This window comes from Bolinopsis microptera, chromosome 2, assembly GCF_026151205.1.
Source record: "Bolinopsis microptera isolate Bmic1 chromosome 2, MBARI_Bmic_1.0, whole genome shotgun sequence".
Lineage (NCBI taxonomy): Eukaryota > Metazoa > Ctenophora > Tentaculata > Lobata > Bolinopsidae > Bolinopsis > Bolinopsis microptera.
Window position 1 is genome coordinate 11,405,454 of NC_087073.1, and position 22,103 is coordinate 11,427,556.

The window sequence follows — 22,103 nt, forward strand, 5'->3', positions numbered from 1 at the left end:
GTGCTCGAGTAAGCAGTTCACGAGTGATATTAAACACTCTACACTCTACACCCGATATAAGGGGTCGTTCACATATTACGTAATCACTTTTTGAAAAATTTAACCCCCTCCCCCCCTCCGTAACCAGTTTTACGCATATCTATTGTGTTAAAATTACGCTAGCGTAATCATTTGGAAACCCCCCTCCCCCTCGGCTGATTAGTGATTACGTAATATGTGAACAACTCCTAATATTAAAATCAGTTCTTGAGGGGTTTAAAAACCACCGTTATGTGAGCTGACGGCACCGGTTCAAATGGATTTATACTGCTAATCTGCTATCTCTACTACCTGTGGATCAATTCTTGCTATATTTATTTAAATTGATTTTGAATGAAATTTATCTCTATAAAAAAATGTATATTTAAATACAAGCGAATATCATGACACATAATAAATTGTATAATTTTATGATATTATATTTTATGTTTTATGACACCAGGCTAATTAACAATTTATTTCAGCTTCAATGCTAATACAATTTAACATTCGCAATTACTATAAATAGTAATATATGGTAACTTCAAACTCGGGAGATCAAATTGTTTTCATCACTCATAAGACGATGTTGTATAGCGAAAACTATTTCTGGTATATTATTTGTCTAATGTTTTATTAAGTTTAAGCTCTCGTGTTATATTTGTTGTTTTGGAAATTACGGGGTATCAATTTGTATTTTCTCCAATTTTCATCTAAACGCAAAGCAAGATCACTCGTTTTAATTTTATGATTAGTTCAAACTCCCTAATCGAGGAAATCAAATAATGAATGAAATTTTGAAGAAACATAATTATTAACATTGTACATATTGATATAGATGAGTAGTCCGTAGATCCTACCAGTACAGACAGATCCGTCTAACAAAATAATTTTCCGACAGTTTTGAGTCCCACTAGGTGTCCTTTATGGCCGACCAACTTTTCCAAACTGTTCTTAAGTTGCTTTATTATATAGTTTATGTAATAAGCGCCATGAGTTGGCACAGAATTTTTCCTCCGATCGCGATTTTTGATAAATTTTGTATCAAAAGTTGTCTAAAAATGTGAATAATACAAAGGATGATGATTAATCACTATACACTCGACTGTTTCGTGACTTTTTCAACCTGTTCTCTGATCTAGCTGGCCCTGAAAGGCTATTCGAAATCATAACCCAATCCCTGACAAAATCATATGCTGAAACCCTAACGAGAAATTAGGCCAACTTCCTTATAAGGTCATATCACATGATCGAGACAGCTTTTCGCCAATATCTTGCCAGGGGAGTATTTTGACCCTATGTCATGCTTGGTTTCAACTGTCCCGTCGAGGGCCCTTTTAGAAAAATTTCAAAGATAGATTGAGTGTAAAGTGATTTAGCACGCTTGTAATATGTAATACTAATACAAAATTTTACCGTGCAGCAATTGTTGCTTCAAAATGCTTCACCATTCACGGCGCTTGTTGTATTAACGGGTGATACTCGTAAAAATAAAATATTTGTTCCAAATCGGCGCGCGTCCTGCATGGTAGGTTATAAACCTACAAGCGCTACTTTGTAGGTTTACAACCTACCAGGACGCGCACCGAGTTGGACTCGTCGACGGTACAATATATGGAACAATATATGGAACAGATATTTTACGAGTATCACCCGTTAAGCGCTACTTCATACTCATAGCACTTGCCATCTTGGAGGACTTCGCCGCTTCGACGCGCCGCGCAAACTAGCAGTAGCATTTTTGCTTCGCATCGATCGTTGCTTTGCTTCGCAGAAATTTAGACGAGTAACATCCGTCAATGTAAACATAGACTGCGCTACATTTTTAATTAGTACAGTATCGGAATACATTGTATTTGTAGTCTCTTTTAATATTGTATTGTAAATTTAGTTATAAGTTCGTTAATTCATTATATTTCTTTAATTAGTTCAAAAACAAGTTAAATTGATGCATCAAATTCAATGAATTTTCCCCAAATTACAATAAAATTATTGACAACCTTAGAAAATCTCATAGTATAATGGTTTTAATACTACTTTATCAAATCAAAGTAAGGTTAACCCTTATATAATTGCATAATCTATACCCTACGATAAAATGTAACAAAAAGTGTCCGTATCTTATTATTATATCATTAACATACAATTCTTAGTGTCCAGACCCCATAGTCCGGATCTAGTCTAGTTGAGCATGCAGAACATGAACACAGCCAGATCGTAGTATGCTGACTCCCCCATACCATGCTTCATCTTCTTCCTCCACACTTCCCAGTGTTCTGTACTATCCACGTGCACTGATATAATTCCTCCATCATCTACTAGCTTTTCTGCAATATCTTTCAGCAGCTGGGGTTGTAAGATTTTTCAATAATAAGAGCAATTCAATAACCACATGTGTCGTTATTACAGAAAAAACTTGCAAGAGATACGATTATGTTTATACATATCTAGCTTACCTCAATATCGGAGAGATCAAAGTCAATTCCATCAAAGTCTGCTTGTGACCCCTCACCGATTCTTGGTCGGACAGTACCTGGACAGTACCTGTACATCGTGTCAGCTGATCGTCTCTCTCTAGATTCGAGGTCTGAAATTATAATTTATTTGTATACTAAATGGTGTATATATATAAGGTATATACTGGTCCTTACATACCCTGTTATGTGGGTACGACCTTTATTACGACGAAACTTACAATGATCTGTAAGGGTTTTGTTTCCAGAGGTAATTCCAGGGTACTTGATCTTGAAGGCCATGAGATTCAGATAGTTCAGGACATTGTTCTCTGCAACATTGGTTGCACAACCACAGATATCAGACTCAGGGTCCAGTAGTCGTTTTACCAATCTGTACTGTTCGGCGGCGCTGTCCCAGACCTCAGCCATATGAAAAGCGTGGGTCAGTTTATCGAGGGTGTTGTAATTGGTGAGACCCCACCAGGTTCTGTTCATGTTCCTCATCACCTGTGCAAATATTAATTGGTCAGTATCAAGGTGCCGGGAGTCTTATTTCAGGACTGAAGAAATTTATTATTCAAGTAGTCGGACGATAATGCCTAACTACGACTCCTAAACTACAAGGTTCAACGTATCTCCCTCGTTACTGTTCGCCACACTTACCAAGTCGAATGTCTTCATGCTCTGTGTCGAGAAGTCTTCATCATACCCTGCTAAAGGTGCAATGGGTAGAATCCTCGTGTCGCTCATCAGATCCATATTTACTGAAATATCTTAAATAATGTCGTTCACTTCACTAATTTTATTGGGAAACCCACTCACATTATCTAATAGCATGCATTATGGTGGTCATTGGCCACAACTAGTGTATGTACTAAGAGCATCAACTTGCGGGTGAACATTTTATGTCTCAAAACCCAACATATTATACATCATTGGAAAGGTCTCATTGAGTAGAGTCGTTTGGTACCAAGTTTTAGGCAAATGGCTGTTCCTAGCGAAAGTTATAGCCCGTCAAAGTCCCAAAAATGGTTAATTTAGAAAATGGGGCGGGGCATCGTGTTTTTAAAGTTTTTGACGAATTTTTTTTACAGCATATTGTTTATCACATTTTTTTACACAAGATTTGCTGTATGCCGTAATTTTATTTTTTGATATTTTAATCAAAAATAATTTTTATTTGGATTTAAAAGTACGCGCTACGCCGCGCAGTTAGAAATCGCAATAAGGAGATTTTACCAAATTTTTTGTTGCGCAATTTTTTTTCTCATATCAAATTTACATGCTCATGTCGCATTTTCGGTTGCATCAAATTCAGCTGACGTCCACAACATGAAGTTTAAATGATCACACTGTGAAATTGGTTTGAAAGTATAATGCAAATATTCTTAGTTCTGGATAGTAATAGTATGTATACACTTAAAGGAAGAATCCAGGGTTTTCCCTATACTATCCAGTATTGTCGACTGTTTTACAAATTTGAAGATATGGTTGAATTTACTGTTGTTAATGTTTATTGCTCTAGTCTGATGTATGCAATGGAATCACGATGATTGGTATCTATCTAAAAACATATATAATGTGTAATGCAATTCATTATAGAATAAATGCAATTAGAAGTATCAATACCAGTTCTTATCTTACTAGAAACATGAACTGAAAGCTATAATACTAAGGAAAGCTATAAAGCACAGTTACAAAGTGTAACACTCTACTCACCACAGTAGAGTTCAGGGTGACTTTGCTAAAGGGGAAAGATTGGTTAGAACAGTTAAGATCCTCCGTAGTCCTTAGTGGTTTTCTAATTATCCTCATTCTGCGTGTCATGATATGGATGCCCTTGCAGAGGAGGTGCTGGGATGTTTCTGCTTCTCCTGAAAGTGTCCACAATCTTGTGTCTCGAAGTTGACGTTGTTAAACTAGTGGGCTGTGATCTATCCTGACAGTGGCCATGTCAGCCATCTGATGTGAGTTCCAGAAAAATTAAAATACCTGTATTTATGTTTGTGAAGGAACATCTCAAGTGTGATTTTCCTTTGTCACTGAGTTTGGCCTAATTGGGAGAAAGGGTTCTGGTCCTATGGGGATGTTGTTGGATTGATCATCCCTTGCTAATTCGTCCGCTAGTTCTTTACCGTTACTCCTTCATGCCCTGGAACATCCAAGTTCTACTCGATGTGAATACCTATTGAATTGAGTTGGTCTGAGATGTTCAGAACGAACCCAGGCACGTAGACAGGGGGGGGGGGGGGGGCTAGTGTCCCCTAGACCGTAGGAAATGTCAAAATCTATTTTGCAAAATTTTCCGGGGCCTGCGCCACCCTAGCCCCCGCCAAGTGGCTCCGCCCCTGGGCCCCGCTGGGCCCTGTGCCCCCAGACCTCCGCCACAGCTTGCTCGCTTTGCTCGCTGCGCAGCTGGAATGGACGCGTTGGCTCGCCGACAGGCCCCCCCCCCCCCCAAAGAAAAATCCTGGCTACGTCCCTGAACGAACCTGGAGTTAAAACTGGTGCTGTTAGGCGCTTTAAATGCAGCCTGGGAATCTGAGAGGAATTAATGATTGATGGGGATCCTAAGTTATCATTAGTCCAGATACTTGCCATGTGTAATGCAAATAGTGGGTACTATTTTCTCAATGAAAGTAAAGGAGGATTGTCTGTCCTGTATTGTTACCATCTAACGTTGGGCTAACAAATTGAATCCAAAGTTTGAGTAATGCATTCGTTAAAATTTTGATGTCCTAATATTTGCATCCCTGAGGCATTGCATTGTTGTTTGTTCCTGGTCCGATTATGCTTTAGTGAGCTATGCTGTCCACCAGGGTACTGTAGATCTAAGGGTTCCCCGTGTAATGTGACAGGCTATGATAGAGCATCTCTGGAGGATGTCCAAGATGAACTGTTTTCGAACGTTAAGAACTTCTGCTGTATAAACTGATTAGAACCAGTAATGGTGTCAGTCGAACTCTGCTGCTATTAGATGATTGTAGAGCAGTTTGTCACACTTCAATGAAGAGTGTGGCAAAGCTAACCCGGTCCCCTAATCCTAGGTTAAATGTGATGGCCTCAAGATGAGCCCTTAGCTGTCTAGCTGAGATGACCTGGAATATGGTTACTGGAGGGAGAAGTGCTAAGGATTCTCGCTATCAGTGTGTCCTCACTCCTCATAGTCAGAGTGAGAGATTTGACATCCCTAACTCTGTCTTATCACGAGCCTGTGTCTAGCGTGTGTCAGCCCTTATGCATTACCTATCTTAACTGAAAAAGACCTGAAAAGTGGTTACTTGAGGGAGTGCAAAGACTACTAATTATCAGTGTGTCTTTGTAGTCAGAATGAGCGAATTGGAATCCGCAGCTCTGTGGTGGGTGACTTCGTTGGGACCTAAAAGCCGAAGGAGAATTTCTTGGTGATTTAATAGCTCTTAGAGCTAGGTATCTTTGTCTAACGTGTCGTCATTCGTGCGTGTACTATCTGGTATCCTGATATCTGAAAGAGAAATTTCCTGATGCTTGGTAGCTGTTAGTGTCGACTTCCTAGTTCCTGGTAACTTTGAGTTGGCAAGTCCCAACCTTTGTACTCAACAAGAGAGCACACCACCCGTTACTGCCAACCAGGCCACATGGGAACTTTGAGTTGGCAAGTCCCAACCTTTGTACTCAACAAGAGAGCACACCACCCGTTACTGCCAACCAGGCCACACCACGCTGAGGTTCGGAGAGGATTTCGTGACCCTTAGACTAAAGTTATATGTATGACCACACCCTTTATCTCACTTGTTTTAAGATATCTCTGCTTCTGATAAGAGCTAAACTTTCGTCTTGTGTATTTAATTTTAAATGATCATGGTTTTAGAGTCTTCAGACTTCGGGTTGTTGTGTTTTCAGTTCAGACCCCATTTTTACACTCTCACGAGCATCGATTGACACACTTCATACAAGATATCTCAGCTTCGGTCTTTTGATGGGAAATAAGTGGTCATCTTGGTCATTACAATGGTTAGAATCATCTCAACGAGATAAACAAATTGCTTGATAATTTCGTCATTTTAGTTTTACATAGGTTTGGCGCCATCGTTTTAGAGCATATTCTTGATTTCATGACCTATAGTAACATAAGATAATGAAGTTTCTAAAATTTTGACAAACACGAGTATAAGCAAATCAATGTTAATTGATCAATGATGATTATGTTGTAATATAATGACCACATAATTTTTTCTTTCGTGAATTTTCACATCCTTTCAAGACCTACTTTTCAGCATTTTTGATGGACATTAGGATTCGAAAGATATGTCCAATTTGTAAGACGACAGGACGTAAACCGCTTATTGTCGGAAATGATACTGGTAATTCTACAATAGCAAAGAACCTCCTATCTCATCACGTGAACCACGGGAGTGACATAGACCTTTATGAGATGGGATGGAGCGGTTTACGTGACGACCACGAGTCGATAGCCAACTTTTTGAACGAAATCAAAGCATCCTTTCACCAAGCATGCAAAAAACGTTACCAGAAGAAAAACGAGACAGCTACCGCTTATGCCCCCATAGCGGCAGCTTCTCAATTAAACGAGGAAGAAGTTATCCAGCAAGTCCAAGCCCTTCAGAATACCCTAGAAAACAGCAATGATTTAGCAGCAGTAGGCAATCCAATTGTTGCTACAGAAGATGAAGTAGAAGAAAGTGACTCGGCCAATACCCCCTCAAGTGAAGCAAGCCAATGGACACCAGGGAAACGGCTTATCGAAGATGAGGACCTTCCAAGCACTCCAAAACGTCCATGTCACTTACGACGAGTGAGGCTGATGAGAGCATTGCTTGCTAAGATAGAAAAAGGAGGAATTTATTCCCGCACTCAGCTCTTTAGTTTGTTTAATGAACTTGTATCATCAACTCTATCAGATAGATACAAGGACGAAGAACTTTTTCACAATGAAATATCATTTTTGTCTTCCGTGAAGACGCATATAGGAACAGAAATTGTAATTGAACATGATGGGTCGTGGCGTTATGTCATGATCTGTTCAAAACAAAACCTTCATGGTATCATGAAGCAAGCCTTTGAGAAGGAGCAGGACAGTAACTCTATTCATGTCGACCTCCAACTTGTGCGGAACTCGATTGTTAACTGCACATCAGGCGGTAGATTCGCTGGATCGTTTTCCGAGGACATCATTGAACAAGTTTCTGCTCCAGTAGATCTTCGAAAGACGGTCAGCTACTTGTGTTACGGGGTGTCTGACGTGGAGTCTTTTGATATTTTGAGTATATCAAACTCAATCTATTACAATCATCGGAAAAGACCTGATGTTCTAAAAATGGTAAGTTACATTTGAATAATATTGTAATGTTGTAATATGCTTCCATCACTCCTGTAAGGAGTAGATGATATGAAACATAACAAATGATGTTCAAATCTTATTTGCAACACGACCGCAAAACTTTCCATAAACAGTATAACCTAAAATACATCCGTTTGTTCTGACCAGCAATTTAATGAACGATTCAATAGTTTCTCATTTACTTTCCATCCAGGACCCATTGTATAGAAGGAGGGCTGCTGAGCACGAGACCAGTACAACTCATTATATGAGTTTGAAGTTATACGGAGACACTCAGCGAGCTTCCGTCATGGATCCTCTGACTGCTACTGGACAGGTTAGGAAGTCTATATTTTAATTTACTATTTCGTTTTAATGACCGCGTCTTGAAACGATACCGCGTATGTAGTTGGATTGACCACAAATAATTAACTTTGTAAATTTTTACTTTAATAAGAAGCTGCATAGCGTATATCGATATATTTTATTTCATTAAAATTATTAACCAACTGTAAGTATTATTTTCATTTTCAGGTATGTCATTTTAGGAGAGATAGGATGATGGTCATATCCTTGGCAGAACTCTCAGCCAAGACGTATTCTAAGAACAAGGTGGTCTCTCCATTGAACTGTCGGATGGGACTGTTCCATATTCACGGAAAAGACAACTTGGACAGCAACGTCGCCAGCAGGATTGCTTCTGAGCACTTCCACGGAACATCAATGTCTGTTTTCCAGTTCCCAACGCAAGGTAAGAAGTATATGCAGGTATTGACGCCAAAATTCTTACATGATACCTGATAAAAGTTGGCTTTTATAAGAAGTTTAAAACAACTCGGTACGAAGAGCCAACAATATTCTCCCGAAATGATGATACCGTCAGCCGCTTTTGCCCCGATGAATTAGTAGCCTCATGCGTAACCGTATTGCTATTATGTTTAAAACTAAATATTAAGATGTTTCTATTGACACTGTTTTTAGATAATTGTGGTACCACCATGGAAACAGCGGAATATGTGGAAGTAAAAGAGGTAACAACACCTCTACCTGATTACTTTTCCTATGATCCCTGTAAAGAAACGTTTATTCCGAAAACATACAAACTTGATTCTGTTCAACGTGGAGAGTGTCGAGAATTGAACACAGAAGCAAAGGTATTGGTAACATAGAAACATTTATCAAGACGTACATTAAAGTATACATTAAAATATATTAAATTAATATAGTATCTTGTGGACATATCTTGTGGATTATTGTGAGGGGCAACATACGAGAGTGGAAAAATGTTCCGAAAATTTGCCTAAAATTTCTTAATGCGTGGAAAATTTGACACATAGTGCGGCTTGGGAGCGGCAAATATTTGGAATATGCGGCAAATGCGAACCTGCAACGAATTTTAAGCAGATATTTCTGTGTGTTGGAAAGCTACCCACAAATTATTGCAGGAGGTAATTTTAACTATTCTTTCTAAAAAATATGTCAGCTTGAAGTTAAAGAGCTTTAGTTAATTTGAATAAAAATCAAATATATATACAGTCCTCAATAGTTTGCTTGTGAATGTCTTATAATGGTGAGATATCCCCTGTTTAGTGAAAAAGTTAACCTTTTTGGGAGCCGTCGATATACTGTAAGAATCAGACGGTGGCGGTGCAAGACGTTTGAAAACGATCCATAATTGGAAATCAATTGGTTTAAAGACAGTTAATTGGACATAATTTGTAACTGATTCTCCTTATTTTGAAATTTACCCAGAATATAACGATAGATTGAACTTGGTTTTTATAACTTCAATTAAATGAAAAATGTGCCTTAAGTGTGAAGCACTGAAGCTGTGCCAAAAATGTGAGAAACGACTGATACTGCTAGAAACGGCTTACAGTGGGAAACCGCTAAAAGTAAAATGCGATTCTGTAGCCGTCTCATTTATATGTTGCCTCTGATCATTTTACCCTACTTTAATCTTCTCGGAAGACGGACACTTTATACTGAAGGATAAACGTCTAGTCGAATTGGTGATGGTTTTTACTCCCGATCCGCTGGATACGTCTTCTCACGCATCTCCAAATTTTCATTTTTCTTTGTTACTTTAAACGATTAACTGTTGCTCCCAATCAGATCCAGGAAGCTCGTGTAAAGGAGATAGCTTGGTTGAACTCTGTGTGTGCAGCATCTGAAGATTCTAACGTTATCACTTGGGGAGTGTTTCACTCTCAAACATCAAGCGCTCCTACTAAAACCATCGTTGGGACATACCCCCTACAAAAAGAATCTCCGACTTCCCACACTATGATGAGACACACGATCGATATTGCCAAGTATGTTCTTTTTGACAGAAAATGTCTGTCTAACCGAGTAACTGTGTATTGTATTATTATTTGTGCAGTATATATATATACATATATATCAACACCGACTTTTAATGTGTAGGAGTACAGCTACAAAATATATATATATAATATATGCACTTTGGTATATTTTTTAAGTATAAGTGGTACAGTGAAATTAAGTTCATGAAATAAAGTTTCGTTTCAAGAAACTCTCTCTCTCTCTCTGTTTTGGTCAACGGTTTCTGGCCTCCTAGTGAAGAGGGAGGCCTTCTCGCCGTGCCCACAGAGTGTGACTCCTGCTAGCCACACTCCAGGACTCCCTAAGTATATACAAAAACATAGAATAATAGATATCAACGCAACAGACCTCTGGAGTCTCGAAGCTGTTACTACCTTGCTCAGAGCAAACCCACTTCAGATGTTCTTCTTTGGCGGGCAGGCGAGGGACTTCCGAGCATGGTCCACACCTGAATATGTGTCACTATCTGGGATGGTCCTGTGTGGGTCTAGTGTATGATTGTTTATGAACCTTGGTGTATGTCCTAGATGCTTATCCAAATAGATCGTCTCTGTCAAACCTTGTTGACTGTTCCACGAATTTGATAATGTGGTCGAGTTTACTATTGATGAGTTCCTCAATTGTTAGGATGGGTTTACCAAATATCCTCATTCTAGTTGTCATCAGCTGGATGCATTCACATAGGAAGTGTTGTGATGTTTCTGCTTCCCCTGGGCAGTGTTCACAGTCTTGTGTTTCGAAATTGGAGTTGTTTGCTACCGTCTGGAAGTATGCTAGTGGGCTGTGTCCTGATAGTAGCCATGTTAGCCATCTGATGTGAGTACCTGTGATGTTAATTTTCTTGTACCTGTTTTTGTTGAGGAAAAATGTTAGTGGGGTTTTTCCTTTATCACTGAGTGCCACCTGTTTATACTTCTTGATATGGAGATTGAAGAGGTAATCTTTTATTTGGGTGTTGATTATAGTTCTTTACCGTATACTCCTTCATGTCCTGGAACAAAGTTCTACTCGATGCGAAAACCTAGCGAGTTGAGTTGGTCTGAGATGTTCAGAACGAACCTGGAGTTAAAAGTGGTGCTGTTAAGGGCTTTAAATGCAGCCTGGGAATCTGAGAGGAATTTATGATTGATTGAGATCCTAAGTTATCATTAGTCCAGAAACTTGCCATGTATAACGCAAATAGCGGGTACGATTTCCTCAATGAACCTGAAGAAGGAATATCTGTCCTGAATTGATACCATGTAACGTCGAGCTTAAAAATGAATCAAAAGTTCGAGTAAATCGTTAAACGTTGTATGTCCTATTTGCATCCCCTAAGCATTGCATTGATGTTTATTTCTGGTCCGGTTAGCTTTGCGTCTCAGAAATAAAGAGGTCCACTATGCTTAAAGAGCTAAGCTGTCCACCAGGGTACTGTAGATCTAAGGGTTCCCCGTGTAATGGGGCAGGCTGTGATAAAGCATCTCTGCAGGATGTCCGAGATGAACTGATTCGAGTGTTGAGAACTTCCGCTGTAGAAACTGAATAGAACCAGTAAGGATGTCAGTCAAACTCTGCTGCTACTAGATGATTGTAGAGCGTCCAGTCACACTTCAATAAAGAGTGTGGCAAAGCTAACCCGGTCCCCTGAAAAGTGGTTACTGGAGGAAGAAGTTCCAGGAATTCTCGTTATCAGTGTGTTCTCGTAGTCAGAGTTGAAATCCCTAATTTTGTCTTATCACGAGCCTGTGTCTAGCGTGTGTCAGCATTAGCTGTCTTAACTGAAAAGACCTGAAAAGTGGTTACTGGAGGGAGGAAGTGCCAAGACTACTCATTATCAGTGTGTCCTTGTAGTCAGGATGAGCGAATTGGAATCCCTAGCTCTGTGGTGGGTGACTTCGATGGGACCTGAAAGCTGAAAGAGAATTTCCTGGTGATTTAATAGCTCTTAGAGCTAGGTATCTGTGTCTAACGTATCGTCATTTGTGTGTGTACTATCTTGTAACCTGATATCTGAAAGAGAAATTTCCTGGTGCTTGGTAGCTGTTATTGTTGACTTCCTGGTTCCCATGGGAACTTTGAGTTGGCAAGTCCCAACCTTAGTACTCAACAAGAGAGCACACCACCCGTTAGTGCCAACCAGGCCACACCACGTGGAGGTTCGGAGAGGATTTCGTGACCCCGTTTCAAGAAACAAACATTATATTAACCCAACTTAACCAGGAAACCTTACAGGAAAACAACGGCCTTCTTAAATCCGGGACAAGTGACAGTTGACGTATCTGATGAGCCACTGTATGCCCGATGTAAAGAGATCCAGTGGTTTTACCCGCAGCAATACGGGAAATCTACTTACTTTCCATTGATGGGCGGCTTTCATATCGAGAAGGTAAGATAAGAGAGTTTACCTTGTTTGCCTATTTTGGTTTCATGTCTTTGTTTTTATATTCAACAGCATTTTTCCACTGAACACTGCCCATCACAACACTGCACGATCAATATCGATAATATCGTTAGTCAAAAATTGTTATTTAACGCTGCATATCTTTTCTCTTTGGACCTTACTATGTATTCAGATGGTCCTGACAATGTACGCTCGTCTCGTCGAGGGGAGTGGCCTTGTTGAGTGCTTGAACAATGCTAACATGACCCAGACTGGAGCTGGAACTGCTTTGATCTCAGTGTCGAACAATGTATCCCGATCAAAGTATATTCTCCAGGTAATAACAAATTATTGAATGAGGGGTAATTATATTTGGCGATATGCTTGATTTAATTTTGCATCAACGGTGCATGATATCTGATTCAAACTAAAGCCTGAAGTGCATGACATAAATAAAACTTTGTTAATTCCATTTCAAAATTTGCAGCCTCATCTTAGACAAAGGTCATCTTCTCAAAGATCCGTAGGGCGTAGACCTAGGAAAGATCTGTAGTCTGTACATGTATCTCTAACATATTGTTAATATGTACAATATGTACAATATGTACATCTTAAGCATGGGCACCCTAATCGTGTTTTTAAGCATTTCCAGAGAAAGTGTGTTTATATCAAAAAATTTGATTCGTTATTTTTATATTAGAGTGTTTTATTTCAAAAATTCTATCATCAGGTTGTGACTGTCTCGCTTTACAAGGCTAAGATTGCTGCACATGAATGCAATCATGGAAGAGACTGGGACGAGTGGGAAAAATCTAGCCTCATAAATTCAGACATGTTCCACTATTGGAATATGATCTTGGACTTGGGGATATTATACCTTCTTCTCGAGAGAGCATCGAGAGAACGCGATTTCGCCTTGTATTGTTCAGTGCTAGAAAGTATTCTACCCTACGCTTTCATGCTGGATAGAATAAACTATGAACGATGGTTGGCTGTGCATGTAGATGATCTTCAGCAGCTACAGTCAACAAACCCATCTCTGTATTCAGAGTTCCTTAAAGGACATTTCGCCGTATCGGTGACAGGAAGACCCTTCTCTTCTATAGCTTGCGATCAAGCTCACGAACAAACAAACAAACTTATCAAATCCTACAAGGCAGCATTAGGTAGTGACATCGGCTCCATCTGGAATCTAGCGTGTCCAGAGCTGATAAGAGTCGTGGGAGAGTTTGAGGACATTATGGGTATTTCACGTGAGGACGACTATGAGCATCGTCATGATGACCATACGTCCGTCCAAACAGCATTTTTGAGAAACGTAAAATCAGCTTATGAAAGCATCATACGTTCCACAAACCCGTTCAGTGCTGATCATAGCTTAATTGTCTTCCTCCATAATGGAGAATCCATGAACTCTTGTAAGATCATGACGGAAAATCTCAGATCTTTGGTATCCAAAGGAAAAGAATTATACTTGATATTCAAGGAAGAAAGATTAGTGAAATGCACTACAGACTTCACTGATCCCGTTAAAAAACACTCAATGCTCCTCCCTGGAGATAAAGAGAAGCTCCCGCCTATAGTAGTAGGACTAACTTCTTATCAGGAATTAGCATTCATTCAGGAAATTAAAGATGTTGTTTCTGATAGGTTTGATGAAGCTGTCGAGGCGTTTGAGGATGAGCCATTTAATGTTCCTGGTGCCTTTACTAAACACGGAGAAAGTTTCAATTCTTCGAAGAGCGCCGTACTGAAAAGGATTCACAAAACGTCATCATCTACTAAGGAAGCAGCTTTTGCAGTTGATGGTGCACTTATTGTTGACATCAGTTTCGTGGTGATTCTTCTTGGAGCTGCCGGAAAATATGTGAACTTTTACAGCTTCTGTGAAGCTATCTGGAAATATATATCAAACATTGGACGCAACAATTGTCGTATCGACATTGTGTGCGATAATTATACTGACAAACATTTGCTCAAAGAAAAAACACGGAGTTCGCGGGGTTCTGGAAGTGATATTAATTTTTCATTACAATCACCGTTCCCCAAGGACTTCGTGAAAGATTTTATGAAAAACATTAAAAACAAAGAGAAGTTTTATGACTTGTTAATTTCCTTTCTCTATGAGAAATCATTATCATTAAACAGAAAGTATGTTTTCACGAACCGCCGAAAGGTTACTTCAAATCATATCTCAGAAATGGAAGATTGTAGTCACCTTGAGGCGGATTCCCGAATCGTACTTCATATTGTTAGTGCGATTCGGGAAGGACTGAAGAGAGTTGTTGTTAGGAGTAATGACACTGACGTTTTAATCATATTGATTCAGTATTATAATCACTTCTGTGAAGTGGCCAAAACCGACAATTTTAACATCATATTGATGTCTGGGAAATCTGCTACTGGCATCCTCTTCATTAACATTAACTTGGCATCCAAGTCGTTTACTCCACATCAGCTACGAGGATTACCCCTACTATTTTCAATGTCAGGGTGTGACTATGTGGAGTCATTTTATGACGTTGGACAACTGTCATGGCTCAACATCTATTTAAAAGATGATATCATTCCTCAAGTTTTTAGTGAGTTAATGGCGGATCCTCTGAAGCTAATAGACAAATTTGAAGAAGTTATGCAATTTGTGTTAACAACCTACAAAGTTAGGAATCCGAGTTTGGGTTGCTCGGTTGGTAGAGTAGATACCTTCAAATTTAAGACAATCAAGACTCTGCGCCAACTCCCACCATCTAAGGCTGCACTCTACCTGCACATGCGCCGTGCTCTGTATGTTGCAACGAATGTTTGGGGCCGAGCTCATATCCCTGAACCTCCCCATGTGGATCCTTATCAGTGGGGTTGGGTGAACTCGAACGGTGCCTGTGTTCCCTTGTGGACAAGCCGCGTGTACGATCTATCTAATAAAACGAGAGACCCTTTTCTTAAACTAAGAAGCCGTTGTTCTTGTGGTCGAAGCGGAACATCGCAACCCTCACTTTGTAAAAACTGTTCTTGCAAAAAGTTGAACATGAAGTGTTGGAAGAAATGCGGTTGTTTTGGGGATTGTTGATATGGTTTTAGTTGTTCATCATGGTTATATCTTCGAAATGATCATATGTATATCATAACTTGATTGTAATTTTGATAATCATTAGTACGACGTTTATAAATAGGATTTATATTGTTTAGGAATTTACTTAGGAATTGTATTTAGAATTTTAGTTATTTTTTCATCTAGGATTTTATCAAGGATTACTGAATACTGAGTGAAAATGTATTACTGACGTAGATCTGTAGTCGGTTACTAAAATACAATGCTAGGCTGGATGAAGGACGTCTGATTCGCCTCTAAAGGGAGTAGAGTTTTGTGATGTGTGCAAAAGTTTAATGGATCCCAACAAAGTAATGGGTATATTTATTATTTATGAATGTTTCAATATGGTTCGTTTCACAATCTCTTGTGTGGGGGCCAAGGATTGTGAAAATAATATTGTTTTGTAATTAGTTGTCGTTGTTTGGTTATACCATGTTTATTGTATAATATATTTTCTTGACCAATTAAACTTTTTACGCACGTTCTGACAATGGGCAAGCAGGACGAGTCCAATATTATTTATTTATGAATGTTTCAAATTGGTTCGTGTCACAATCTCTTGTGTGGGGGCCAAGGATTGTTGAAATAATATTGTTTTGTAATTAATTGACGTTGTTTGGTTATACCATGTTTATTGTATAATATATTTTCTTGACCAATTAAACTTTTTACGCACGTTCTGACAATGGGCAAGCAGGACGAGTCCAATATTATTTATTTATGAATGTTTCAAATTGGTTCGTGTCACAATCTCTTGTGTGGGGGCCAAGGATTGTTGAAATAATATTGTTTTGTAATTAATTGACGTTGATTGGTTATACCATGTTTATTGTATAATATATTTTCCTGACCAAATAAACTTTTTTACGCATGTTTTGACAATGGACAAGCAAGACGAGTCCAATATTATTTATTTATGAATGTTTCAAATTGGTTCGTGTCACAATCTCTTGTGTGAGGGCCAAGGATTGTGGAAATAATATTGTTTTGTAATTAATTGACGTTGATTGGTTATACCATGTTTATTGTATAATATATTTTCCTGACCAAATAAACTTTTTTACGCACGTTTTGACAATGGACAAGCAAGACGAGTCCAATATTATTTATTTATGAATGTTTCAAATTGGTTCGTGTCACAATCTCTTGTGTGGGGGCCAAGGATTGTGGAAATAATATTGTTTTGTAATTAATTGACGTTGATTGGTTATACCATGTTTATTGTATAATATATTTTCCTGACCAAATAAACTTTTTTACGCACGTTTTGACAATGGACAAGCAAGACGAGTCCAATATTATTTATTTGTGAATGTTTCAAATTGGTTGGTTTCACAATCTCTTGTGTGGGGGCCAAGGATTGTGGAAATAATATTGTTTTGTAATTAATTGACGTTGTTTGGTTATACCATGTTTATTGTATAACATATTTTCCTGACCAACTAAACTTTTTTACGCACGTTTTGACAATGGACATTGGACAAGCAAGACGAGTCCAATATTATTTATTTATGAATGTTTCAAATTGGTTCGTGTCACAATCTCTTGTGTGAGGGCCAAGGATTGTGGAAATTATATTGTTTTGTAATTAATTGACGTTGATTGGTTATACCATGTTTATTGTATAATATATTTTCCTGACCAAATAAACTTTTTTACGCACGTTTTGACAATGGACAAGCAAGACGAGTCCAATATTATTTATTTGTGAATGTTTCAAATTGGTTCGTTTCACAATCTCTTGTGTGGGGGCCAAGGATTGTGGAAATAATATTGTTTTGTAATTAATTGACGTTGATTGGTTATACCATGTTTATTGTATAATATATTTTCCTGGCCAAATAAACTTTTTTACGCATGTTTTGACAATGGACAAGCAAGACGAGTCCAATATTATTTATTTATGAATGTTTCAAATTGGTTCGTGTCAAAATCTCTTGTGTGAGGGCCAAGGATTGTGGAAATAATATTGTTTTGTAATTAATTGACGTTGATTGGTTATACCATGTTTATTGTATAATATATTTTCCTGACCAAATAAACTTTTTTACGCACGTTTTGACAATGGACAAGCAAGACGAGTCCAATATCACGCTATAATTAAATTGAATCAACAATTTAAAATCCATGAGTACCTTGCATTTAAATTTGTTAAAGAGCTTTGACTTTTGAGAAAAATTACAAATTTTGTAATTGTTCATTAGCAGAGATGACGTTTAAAAACGCTCAACGGCAGCCTTTTGTTATTAAATTCTTATAATTCAAGTTAACAGTTTGTTTTATTTTACAACGTGTTCGAGTGGCATGCAAGAGCTATTAAACATTTTAGATAGATGAATTATTGCGATTAAGAATCGTTTCTTTTAAAAACCGAAGCATCTCTGCTTAAGAGAAATAAATTATGGCTCGATGTTTGTCACAATACATTTCTGTTTTATTTTCTCTATCATTGAACTACTAAATGTCACCCCAAAAGTATTTAAAGGATAATTTTTACATACACAAAAATCATACTAAATATTTTTTTGCTTATCTGCATACTGCGTTATAATATTATTAGCAGCTAAATGTGTTTGTCTCAGAATAGAAAAATGGCTACTACTCTAAAGAAAATGGGGCATTTGCTGACATGTAAGGTCAGTATTGTGCGAAGCATATTTTATACCAGATTATGTTGATTGATGCTGGTTGTTCTTTTAATAAAATATTACTGTCCTATTAGAAGGACCACAGGGGGTTTAATTAATGCAATAACAATTTAAAATGCATAACTTTCCTTCTCACCAAACGTGAAACGAAGGCAAATCTCATGTGAAATATTTTCAGGATTGTACTGATTCGGTGACCAGATGTCAGGGTAGGATTGAGTTGACAAAGCTCAAGATGAAAAGGTTATTCAATATCAGATAATAGTGATTTGTTACATTTACCAAGAAGCTAATTATTTTGGAAATATACTGTGTAATAATGGTTAGTAAGTTCTAAAAACAGTGAACTAAAGTGGACGCCATCCTTTGAAAAAATGTAAATTTGTTGCCTTCCTAATCTCGCTTTAAACGGTGCGCTAGAAGGTCATTTGATGCGCTAGAAGGTCATTTGATCTGGACGGCACAAACCACTGTTTTTGTCTATGCCCCCTTAAGGGGGGGCATACACCAAAACAGCGGTGTTAGGCCCAACAAATTGGGCCTAATTTGGACCAAATATGGGTGTGGCTGCCCCGCGGGTATCGTTTGGGGGTTGGGGTCGGGGACCCCCTCAAAAGTTCGGTCACTGGTCCTGGTTTGTTGCTATCTCGTGATCAAGTTTCACAAAAAATATCCATTGCCCCCCCCCCCCCCCCCTTTAACTCTGTATGATAACAAGAATTTCGTTCCTGGAAAGAATTGGCTTAAATCTCATAAACTAACGATGAATATTTCAATTCAATTAGGGTACGAAGATTAAAAAGCACAAGGTCAACTCCAATACTTGTAAGAACTGGAGAATAAAGTACCACACCGTACTCGAAACCTAAACGAGATATTATTGATCTTATTGATGAGGAGGAAACGATAAAAGAACTGCAAGAGCTTTTAGATAGCTCTCCAACAAAAAGTGCAGCCAGCACAGACAGTTTAGAATATGCTGAAATTATTCATAAGAATTTTTTTGCCTCATCGCCCTAAACGATAACCATTAACCATACATATTAATATCTCCAAAATCATTATCTAGGACGTTTTATTCGCATTTGGATGTAACTTTTCCACACTCAATAAATCTGTCGGAAGTCCGAATTTATCTTATTGCAATCTCTTGCACTATATATCAGTTATCTGTGCACTTATCGGCACAGGGCCGTTATATTATATGTATTAAGCGGTCTCGCTATATTCTGTACTTGCCGACCTTTTGTTTATTTAAGGCACAGTCATATTATAAGAGTGAGTTTCCGGGAGCACACGACAGTATATAAAACAGCAGACGACATGGCGCCAATTTGGGAAGTACCAACTCCATTTTAACGGATCATACATCTTGCATGATTATACAATATACATCTTATGTACAATGTACATTGTACATCTTAAACGTCGTTATTGGCTTTTTAGATTTGGTCCATTACATGACGGATAATAATTGTACGTCATGTTCCCAGTTATGATAATCCAAGATAACTGCACTGTACTGGTAAATATATAGGGAATAAATGTCCTTCTTCCTGAACATTTTAAAAGCTTGCCCAAACCGAGGTTATTTATGTAGTTGAAGCGGATACCGCTCGAACTACCGTTATTTAATGCACTGAACGTATTCTAAATCTTAAATACGTCCTTTGAGGTCGCATTTCACAGGACAAAAAATGCCTACCCATTTAAATATTATAAGTTACTAGAATATTAATAATTATCTAACTGAGAAGGAAATCTGCTGTATTTTTGTTATAAATTTATTCGAATCATAGTACACTTGATGAGTGATGGTTTTTCAAATGTTTTTATCTGATGATGTGATTAACTTGTTTATGAGAAAGAAATGTTACATAAATGCTAACCAGTTTTGAGTCGTACAAATAAGGAGGACTTAAAGACTGTACATTTCTTACCGTTGAATAAATGCTTAAATCTTTGGAATGATTTTAAAAGCAGCCGCAACCTTGCAACTATGTTATTCAGCAAGTCTTGTTGTGTGAAACAAATATTATATTGACTGCTAGTAAAATAGACATTTTAAATTTTAAATTTTAAACTGTATAAGGATCTCTCGATTCGATTTAGAGTCTGATTTTTTAGCTTGACTAAATGACTGTTAATCTATATTTTAATTGAAATAAATTTCGATCAAATGCTCCGTTTATTTTTGTTTTGAAAACACAAAAATAACAGAGAAATACCCTCTTCCATTAGACATGTAACTTAACCTTCAGTTTGACATCTGTACTGCTGTTACTCCTACAGCTGATGCTAGGGAGGCGCTTATTACACTTAACGGGTGATACTCGTAGGTTGTAAACCTACAATTATTACACTGACTAACGTGCGAACATGTGCGTTGCTGGGTAAATCTGATATTGTAACGCGCGAATTAATAATTTGTAGACAAACTAGCGCGCCGGGAACCATGCGGAATACAGATTGTCTCTTTACGTAATTCAAACTCTGATGACAAAATAAATTGATTGTGACTGTAATAATGGATTAAAAATTACGGCATACAGCAAATCTTGTGTAAAAAAATTTGATAAACAATATGCTGTAAAAAAAATTCGTCAAAAACTTTAAGAACACGATGCCCCGCCCCATTTTTTAAATGGTCATTTTTGGAACTTTGACGGGCTATAACTTTCGCTAGGAACAGCTATTTGCCCAAAACTTGGTACCAAACGACTCTACTCAATGAGACCTTTCCAATGATGTATAATATGTTGGGTTTTGAGACATAAAATGTTCACCCGCAAGTTGATGCTCTTAGTACATACACTAAACCGTCGTATCTATTTGGCAAGATAAAGAATGGCTAGCATATCTTTATCAAAATATGCGAATTACCTGTTGGGACGCCATTTTCCTCCGTAGCATCCTCCTTGAAAAAGTAACGGATACCCTCTAGTGTCAATGAATGTATGCTATGTGCTACCATTGGGGCAAACATCTTCGATACTCCGGCCGCATCTAGGATTCTCGGGCATTCTTCAGAGGTTGGACCTGAAGTGTTATTTATCATTTTTATTGTTCACAGAAGAGAGTTTCTACTTACAGGGAATGGAATGCGTTTTATTTTCGCTCGGTCAGTGAATACTAATAAGGATACAATGTCTTACAATATCAAAAGTAGAATTGTATGATATTAACAATTAGGAGTGATAAACATCAAAAGCTTTTATAATGATATGTTTGATTACCTGCTCCAACAGTTCCGATTATAAATACAAGGGCTACAAACATCATCTTGTTCTGGTATGGTGTTAAACGGTCAAAACTTTGTTGTTTGGGAAGATTTAAAAATACAAATTTATTCCTACTCAGTAAAACCCCAGAATACCGTGCTCTGTGGAGGAAGTGCACTGTCATTTTGTGGATGAATTGTTCGGAAAAAGGTTAAATTTATAAATTTGAGACCCGACATTCCGAGGCAACAGGATTTCGGAAATTTATTGTATGAAACGGTGGCTACAAGATACATATATATACAAGAAAAACAGATATTATATAAAAGCCTACGAGAACATGAAAAAATAGCATGATTTATGAAAATTTGAGCAAAAAATAGGTCAAAACATGACGGTAAAGTTGTCCTATTATGACTCTGAAAAGAGTCAAGAGATTTAGTTAAACTCCTCAACTGTGAGCAATGGTGTTAAAAGGGCTTGCTGAAAATGAAAACGCTTTGCTCACAACGCGACAGTATCCTTCAAATCAGGGAAACGAGCACATTGTAATTAATGTTTCATAATTCGATTAATTAAATGAGATGATAAAATTATCCGTGGATATTATTACGTTCCTCAGCGAAAAATAAGTTCGGGAG

At 37.9% G+C, this 22,103-nt stretch overlaps 1 protein-coding gene across 1 annotated transcript; it reads right to left on the bottom strand.

Annotated features, from left to right (window-relative positions):
• Positions 1 to 1,964: 1,964 nt before the first annotated feature.
• On the bottom strand, positions 1,965 to 21,523 carry LOC134826782 (uncharacterized). The gene is made up of 6 exons (XM_063839279.1): positions 21,478 to 21,523; positions 21,125 to 21,280; positions 3,138 to 3,238; positions 2,714 to 2,981; positions 2,475 to 2,605; positions 1,965 to 2,364 (listed from the first exon to the last, which is right to left on the bottom strand). The coding sequence occupies exons 1-6, from the start codon at positions 21,521 to 21,523 to the stop codon at positions 2,200 to 2,202; spliced, it is 867 nt and encodes a 288-aa protein (XP_063695349.1). The 3' UTR covers positions 1,965 to 2,199.
• Positions 21,524 to 22,103: the final 580 nt, after the last annotated feature.